Raw genomic sequence first — 8,665 nt, forward strand, 5'->3', positions numbered from 1 at the left:
GAAAGAAAGAAAGAAAGAAAGAAAGAAAGAAAGAAAGAAAGAAAGAAAGAGAGAAAGAAAGAAAGAAAGACGAACCAGAGCCCGCCTTGGAACTAACTGTAAGGTCAGGGTGATAGCTGGCAGGTGATAGTCAGTCCCAAACAAGGTCTCCTCCCCATATGACAACAGGGCCACTCAGATGGGGAGGGGACAGAGTACAGACACAACTGGCAGCCACAGGGCTTGGGAGGTAGTACCACAGATGGTATCTAGATAGGCCTGGCATCCAGGTTCGGCTGAAGTCATGGATTCCAATCCTGCCTCCCACCACCCCTGCTGTGACGTCTTATACCAGATCTCTGAGGCCTAGGAGTTCTATCCTGGTTTCGGTGCTGCCCCACCCTAGAAGCAGACCCCAGCCGTCCCTACATGGCCCTCAGCTTGCCTGACATATCCTTAGTCCCAACCCTCCAGGAAGGAAAGAACCCCATAGCCAGGCAGTCACCCACATTATTGTTTTAATACAGCCTGCTGTGATCACAGCTCCCCACACCCCCAAACACCCCCTAGACCATCAGAAGACTCTTCTCTCGGCTCAGGAGACTACAGTCCTATAAACCCTGAGATATAAGCAGTGACAAAAATATATATATATATTGGTCCCGAGGCCGAGTGTGGCCCTGTCAGAGTCTCCCCGGCTCAGCTGCAGGGTCAGGCTGGAGAGTCACTGCAGCTTCATGCCGCTTCGTCGCCGAGAGTCCTTCCGGGCTATGGGACTGAAGTTGGCAATCTCTTTGTAGATGTGTTCTGTGGAAAGTGAGTGCAGTTTAGGATGGGGCTAGAAGAGCCTACCCTCAGACAGTGGAGTAGAAACCAGCTCAAGGAGAAAACCCCACAGGAGATGGTTAGCTACCAGGGACAGGTGTGTCCCTTTAGGCCTCGAGGGCGGGCAGTCAGAGAGAGGATAGGAATATCTCTTACGTTTCCATTCGTCCACACTGAGTTTCTCATGTTCTAAGGCATCATCGAACGGCTGCTGGGCCTCTGTCTCCTCCTCAGGGTCCCGGAAGGGTTCAAAGAAGGGATGAGCCAGCGCCTGAGCAGCAGTCAGACGCTTGTCTACGTCCAGCTCCAGCATCTTGTCCAGTAGATCTGCAGCTGTGGGGGACAGACCACCTGGTTAGCCTCGAACCTGGTGAGCCTCCCACCTGGTGAGCCTCCCACCTGGTGAGCCTCGCACCTGGTGAGCCTTGCACCTGGTGAGCCTGGCACCTGGTGAGCCTGGCACCTGGTGAGCCTCCCACCTGGTGAGCCTGGCACCTGGGTGAACCTCGCACCTGGTGAGCCTGGCACCTGGTGAGCCTCCCACCTGATGAGCCTCCCACCTGGGTGAACCTCACACCTGGGTGAGCCTGGCACCTGGTGAGCCTGGCACCTGGTATGGGACAGATGGCTGCTGGGATGGGCTGCAAGCACTCTGGGGATCGCGGCCAGGACTCACCTTGGGGGCTGGCGCGAGGGAAGAGCTGTGTGAAATCCTTCTTGGGGCTCTGGGGCAGGGACTGAATGTAGGATTTGGCCTGGAAGAAAGAAAAGCATAGGATTTCTTCAGGCTCCGGCCTGAGGGGAGAAAGTATGGCCGAAGGCCCCATCGGAATTCGAAGATGAGGGAAAAAGAGGATCTGCCGGGGCGGAGGGAACCCATAGGAAGGTGCCAGTCAGAGCCAGTCAGAGGCACTCACCGCCTTGTCTTTCAGCTTCTGCACGAACTCGGCACCTGGCACCCCAGTCACTTTCAGGATCTGGGTCAGCTGGTCCAGGTCTTGGCAGCCGGTTAAGGGACAGCCTTGCTCTCTGCGGTGTTCTGAGCCCGCCCGCCCCGCCTCCAGCCTTGCTCTCGCCAGCCTGGCAGACACTCCTGGCTCCAGCCCCACCTAACCACAGCAGGCTCTTGGCACGGTTGGAGCAGGTCTCTGGAGGGCTTCCCGACAGACAGCCCAGGTCAGGAGGAGGCTGCCCAGGCTGCCCAGATCCACCCTGCCAAATCCCCCTCCCCTGTTCCCTCTTCAATCCGAGCTGAGTGGGCTGCCCCTGCCCGACTCCTGAGGGTTCCCCAACTGTCTATGGTCGATTTCCCAGCAGAGGTAGGGGCAGGAAGGACTCATTTTTATCTTTTGACTAATTGCATTTCAAAGCGTTCTAGAGAGCTGAAGAGTACTTGATGCTTTTCCAGAGGACCCAAGTTCAGTTTCTAGCACCCATGCCTGGTGCCTTTTAAAAAAACCGTGACTCCAGGTCCAGGGGATCTGGCGCCCTCTTCTGGCCTCTCAGAGTACCTGCACATACACCATGCATTCACACAGACATACACATAAATTTAAGAATAAATCTTTAAAGCATTCTAGGGGCTGGGCCTCCAGAGGATAGAGCGCTTGCCTAGCAAGCTTGAGATCCTGGGTTCCATCCCCAGCATAGTGACACATGTTTGTGACCTGGAGCTTGGGAGGTGGCAGGAGGAGAGGCAACAGTTTAAAGTTCTCTTTGGCTACACAATGAGTTTGGGGTGCTCCCTGGGACACACACAGGAGACCCCGTTTCACTATGAAAACTAAGTCAGGTGCAGTGGTGCACACCTTTAATCCTAGCAGTCAGGGGCTTGAACTACAGAACGAGTTCCAGGCCAGTCAGGACCACTGTCTGAGAAATAAAACTATGTATAATAAATAATTCTTCAGGGGCTCTGTTTGGCTGCCATCTCGTCGCTGAGGGAAGGGGTCCCCGGGTAGACATCATCTGCTCTAGCAAAGGATACAGTCCTTGCCCTTGAAGAGTGTCTTTCCGGTCAGCATCTCTGCCATGATGCAGCCAACAGACCAGATGTCCACTGTAAGGAAAGAGGAGTGTTGTCTGGACGGTCTGATGATCTCCAGTGGAGGTCACCAGGGCCGCCAGGGCAGCCGAGCACTGACCTGTCTGGTTGTAATGCATCCAGCTGAGGATCACCTCAGGGGCCCGGTACCAGCGGGTCACCACATAGCCGGTCATCTCAGCATCTGTGTGGCGCGCCAGCCCGAAGTCCAGGATCTATGGCTCAAGGGACACAGGGATAACAAGCCGTCTGAGGAAAGGCCTTCTGTGGGACAGAACCTACCTCCCCCACAACTCCACCCACCTCCCCATCCCCTGTGGGCCTGCTGTGACCCACCTTCAGTTCACAGTCTTCATTCACGGCCAGGTTGCCCGGCTTCAGGTCCTGGGGGGAAAGAGAGAGGGACCATCCAACTGAAGTAGAGCCAGCAGGTGTCTCAGATCTGTCACACACACGCACACACACACACATATACACACATGCACATACACACACAAGTGCATACACATAAACACATGTGTGCATGCACACATACACACATATACACACATGTACATACACACACAGGCACATACACACATGCACATACACACACATGCACATACACACACACATGCACAAGCAGGTAGTCTCAGATCTGTCACACACGCACACGCACATACACGTAAGCACATGTGTGCACACACCTACACATATGCACATATACACACAAGTGCATACACATAAACAGATGTGTGCATCCACACACACACACACACATACACACCAACAATCATAAGTGTCTCCCCAACCTCTCAACACAGACATTCTACCACACTAGCCCTCTCACGGCTGAATCACTCACAGCCTCCGTCTCCTCACTACTGTCACGCTACTGGTCACCAATCCTTCAGCCACCAGAATGCCCAGTTCCTCCCCCAACACACGTTCCCGGAACCGTGGCAGACAGAGCACTCACCCTGTGGACGATACCAGCCGAGTGGATGTACTGAAAAGGAGAGAGTGGTGAATCAGAGGCACCGGCTTCCCCACCAGCATGAAGAACCCTCCTCTTCTCCACCGCAGTGGGCTGGCTCTCAACACCCAAGCTGCCTTAGCTACGGTGCAGGCTCCACCCACCGTGCAGGCTCCACCCACCTTTAAGCCTTTGAGCATCTGGTACACCAAGTACTGGACCTTATCCTCGCTGAATTCCATGCCCATGATTTTCTGTAGGTCGGTCTGCATGAAGGGCATCACCAGGTAGCTGGAAGGCAGGAGGTTTTATTAGCACAGTTCCCAGCCTCCCACAGGCCCAGGTGTGACCTCAGAGAGGTCGGGGGTGGGGTAGGGACAGAAGTCGGGCTCAACAGGAACCTTGGAGACAACGCCAGGCAAGAAGGCATAAGAAGACTCGGGTGTGCTAGTTCACGCCCGCGATCCCAACACTTGGAGAACTAAGGCGGATTGCCACATGTTCAAGTCCAGCCTGGATTACATGGTGAGTCCCAGGGCTGGAGAGATGGTTCAGCTGACACAGTGCTTGGATGCACGAGGCGGTCCAGAGTTCAAGCCTCAACACCCACGTATAAAAGCTGGGTGCAGTGGAGTTCAGTTGTAATCCCAGAGTTGGGAAGGTAGAGACAGGAGGATCCCAGCACTCATTAGCTGGCAAGCCTAACTTAACTGGCAAGCCAGTGAGAGACCCTGCCTCAAAAAACACAAGGAAGGGGACTGAGAGATGGCTTTGATCTTTCAGAGGACTTGGGTTCAGTTTCTGACCATCCAAATCCTGAGGCTCAAGTGTTAACTCCAGTTCCAGAGGATCTGGTGCCCTCTTCTGGCCCCTTTGGGCACTGCATGCATGGGGTACACAAAACTCATGCAGGGGTGCTCTCTCGCAGACACAGACATAGACACACACACGCACAGACAAAACTACAATCATAAGAAAAACAACGTAGATAGAACCCGAGGAACAATATCAGAAGTTGACCTCTGACCTCCAGATACGCACACATATATGCACACACATGGAAATAGGACATGAGGAAGACAGGCGTTGAAGCCTCAGCACCCACATACAATGCACACATACCTGTGCACACATACACAGCTTCCATATATATGAACACATACACACCAAACAAAACAAAGAAGATACATGAAGAATCAGCAGTGCCCAGCCTGGGCTCCTGGCATGGCTGCCACAGCAACTTGGTCGGCAGAGCTCAGGGTGAACCCCAGCGTTAGAGCACTCGGTATCACCACAAGCCTTCGTTCATACAAAGGTCCCCTGGCTCTGCCTTCCTCTCATAGCAGACCGGCTGCGAGCCGGCAGCAGCTGCCAGCGTTCCTACCTCTATCCAAAAGTTTCTCCTGGGGAGGGTCACTCCCACCCCAGCTGGTTCCGCTAACTATAAAACAGTTGCCAGGAAGGAAACAGGAAACAATCTTCAGAGGGTGAAGAAGAGACCCGAGCTATTAGGTGCACAAGTGAAACAGGTCAGGGTCAGCAACCCGGAAGTGTGACTCAAGGCGGTAACAGCAAAGTTAAAGACAAAAAGGTAATAGATTATAAAAGATGTGTGTATCACACACACACACACACACACACACACGAACACGCACATAGACATACACACATACACACATATATATGCACATACACTCGCAAGCACTCAGGCACACAGGGCCTCGTCATGTAGCCCTGCCTGGCCTCCAACTCAATATGTATACATGGCTGGCCTCGAACCCACAGAGCTCCCTGTCTCTTGAGTGCTGGGATTACATGTTTACACCACCTTGCCGTGTACTTTGCCTCTGAAAGCTATTGCTGGACGCTGAAGGAATCACTCAGCTTTTAAGAGCATCTGCTAGCCTTCCTAGAGACCAGACCGCAAGTTCAGTTCCCAGCACCCACGCCAGACAACTCGCAACTGTCTTTGATTTCAGGGGCTCCTTCACAAATATGCACATACCAAAACACACACACACAAACACATATATACATATGTATATGTGTGTGCACATGCATGTAAAATATATATCATATACATATATATTACATATATGTATATGTAATATATATATATATATAATTTATATATACAGTTTACCTCGCTTTCCTCACCACCTTCATACACTGCCTCTCGCAACCTAGTCATGGTTCCTGTGTCCGTCCTAAACTGTTGGGATCAAGGTCACAGTCAGCACCTCAAGCACACAGTGACTCCTCCCACGTGTCCTTCTGCTGAGTGTCAGCTCCCTCACGGTTGCCTGCCAGCCCTCCCCTCTCTGGTTGTCACCTGCTCACCGTTCGTGCCTCCTGGACTCTGGATCAGTATCCTCCTCGGATCCTGTCTTACCATGTCCTGTTTCCGGGGTTGAGCTACCACCCACAGAGAGGATGCTAGCCTGGCCTAAATCCTTGCTCCCCTCTCCTGTGATTTCGCAGGCTCTGGGTGGTTCAAGGACCCAAAGCCAAGTTCATTATCTGTTCCTCGAGGTCTGTTCTTCCCCCTTGGATTCCAGGCAGGGAGTGGGACTCCCAGTCACCTGTACCAACCTCCCTCAGCCAGCATGTCCAAACAGATGACACAGCCTCTGTCAGCTTGCTTGAGTGGGCCTCAGGTCTGCCCCGGGAATCCCATACTGTACTGGAGATCAAAGTGGAGGTCCTCAACACTGCTGTTTCTCCCCAGTGCTTCCTGTTCCTTTCTCAGAGCTGCTGGCCATGTCCCCCAAATCTGACAGACAGTTTCAACACCCTGCTTAAGACTACCACTCTTAGTGGGCTGAGCAAGTGGCTAGGCTGGTAGAGCTCTTAACTAGCATGCACAAAACCCCCGAATTTGATTCCCAGCACCGAGGACCTGGAATCCCAAGCATTTGGGAATTAGAGGCAGGCGGACCAGAAGTTCAAGGGCAATCCTTGGCTACATAGGTAGTTGGGGGCCAGCCTGGGCTACATGAGAGGTCCAATTTAAACACACAACACTCCCGAAGCCTCTGTGGCATTGAGATAGGATGGGAAATCTGACGGAAGCTGCTCTCGCTGCCACTCACACGAGAAATTCTCAGTTTCATCCCAACAGCCAACCTTGCCCAGGCACGGGCCAGCAAAACCTGACATTTTGCAACTAGATGTTCTGCTTGTTTGTAACAGCCATCAGACAGATTGTCCAGGGCTACCTGCTCTTCATTTCCTTCTAGAGAAAAAAAAAACAAAACCTCTGGGTATCATGAGGTCCAAAGTCACACCTGGCCACCAGGAATTGGTGAGGGGAGTCAGTACACCCCCTGTGAGAGCCAGCACTTCTTGGTGCAGGGTCTGGTAACAAGGGTAGGAGCTGTGTAGATGGCTCTGGGGGGCCAGGTAACCTACAGCCCTCCCATCCACAGCTGAAGGACCTCTCCAGGGAGGATCCTAACGCAGCAGCAAAGAGAGAGGCACAAGAACTGTTGGGGGTAGGGGGGACTCCCTTTCCACCCGGAAACTACCCTGCCCCAAAGTGTTCCCGAGCCGCCATTAAGATCTGCCAATACCCCAATCCTAGTGCAGCCCCTACTCACAAATCATGGAAGTTCCGCAGGGAAGAGGCAGGCGTGAAGACATCCAGAAGCCCAATGACCTGGAGGAAGTGTCACCAGTGAGGTTGGACTGACACCATCATCCTTCCCTATCCTGAGGGTCTCAGCCACCCAGGGCCACCGTCCAGGTCACCCTCTGCTACAGAAGGTGGCCTCGGCTGGCATAGAGACAGTTTGGGGACCCGGGCAGAAAAAGACATTTCCAATAACAACAAGGGGGGTTAGGCTGGAAACAAGGTAAGATTGCTCCCCAATTTGGGGTTTGGGGTGAACAGTCCCACTTGCAACTAACAGATCTTGAGAGTCAAGGGGAAAAAGGAAGGAAGGATGACGGGCCTTTGAGATTCCAGGTTGGGACTGTAGACCTCAGCTCCAGCCTTGGACCCTGGGTCCCCAGCCACATCTGTCAGTCTGTCCTTGCCTGCCACAGGGCTAGTTCAGAGCCAGAGGCAAGCCCCCTCCACCTCACAGCTGGAGGACACTGAGGAGAGGTTGTCTGAAAGGATTCGGGGTTCACAGTGTACAAGACACTATTTGAAATGGACCCCAGCCCTTGTGCCTGGTTCAGAGCTGGGGTCACACTGTCTGTTTCCATCAGACAGGATGGTCAAATGGTCAGGCAACGGGCTCTGCCTTCCTCTGCTTCCAACCTCAGCTCTGCTGCTGCACAACCCGGGAAACCCTCCTGTGCCTTCATTTCTTCATCCGTGTCATGGATGGCATGTGTTATGGAGAGGATTATAGACGTTAGCCAGCCCCCGGCAAGCATGAAAGAGTCAGTAAGTATTGTCAGACTTAAGAGTGCCTGAACGAACGGAGACAGCTGTAGATCAAGCGCCCAGGCTCAGCAGGACTGGAGTCCTCGCAGAACCAATCACAAAGCTCTCCTACTTCCTCCTCACAATCAAGAGACGGTTGTGGGGTGTGCATTTTCTGGGAAGTGAGCTGGGCAGGCCCTGGCACCTTCTCCCTGCGCTCTTCTTAGTCCTTAGCTGAGAAACCAGGGTGGAGCAAGGGAAGATCTTTCTCCTGACCTTGCACCCAGGACCCTGGGCAAGCCCCTCTTGGGCCTCTCTCCCTGCCCTCTGATCCCCAACACATCCACACCCCTGAGGCAACCTACGTTCTCATGGTGCATGTGTTTCAGCAGCAGGAGCTCGCGGTAAGCGCGCTTGGCAAAGATCTCCGACTGGAAGGGCCGGCTCAGCTTCTTGATGGCCACCTTCTCCCCTGTCCGCTTGTCGA

The 8,665-nt window shown here is 53.4% G+C and overlaps 1 protein-coding gene across 1 annotated transcript; it reads right to left on the reverse strand.

The window, feature by feature from the left end:
- Positions 1-471: 471 nt before the first annotated feature.
- On the reverse strand, positions 472-8,659 carry Mapk13 (mitogen-activated protein kinase 13). Its single transcript, XM_028756427.1, has 11 exons — positions 8,544-8,659; positions 7,403-7,461; positions 3,986-4,094; positions 3,807-3,836; positions 3,185-3,232; positions 2,949-3,063; positions 2,792-2,863; positions 1,722-1,801; positions 1,481-1,559; positions 961-1,137; positions 472-786 (listed from the first exon to the last, which is right to left on the reverse strand). The coding sequence occupies exons 1-11, from the start codon at positions 8,556-8,558 to the stop codon at positions 704-706; spliced, it is 867 nt and encodes a 288-aa protein (XP_028612260.1). The 5' UTR covers positions 8,559-8,659; the 3' UTR covers positions 472-703.
- Positions 8,660-8,665: the final 6 nt, after the last annotated feature.

Source organism: Grammomys surdaster, unplaced genomic scaffold (assembly GCF_004785775.1).
Source record: "Grammomys surdaster isolate TR1022 unplaced genomic scaffold, NIH_TR_1.0 126120, whole genome shotgun sequence".
Lineage (NCBI taxonomy): Eukaryota > Metazoa > Chordata > Mammalia > Rodentia > Muridae > Grammomys > Grammomys surdaster.

Coding starts and splice junctions, on each gene's coding strand:
- Mapk13 (XM_028756427.1), bottom strand. Junction 3,837..3,985: donor AGATGCTCAAAGGCTTAAAG/GTGGGTGGAGCC, acceptor TCTCCTTTTCAG/TACATCCACTCGGCTGGTAT. Junction 787..960: donor CAGTGTGGACGAATGGAAAC/GTAAGAGATATT, acceptor CACTTTCCACAG/AACACATCTACAAAGAGATT.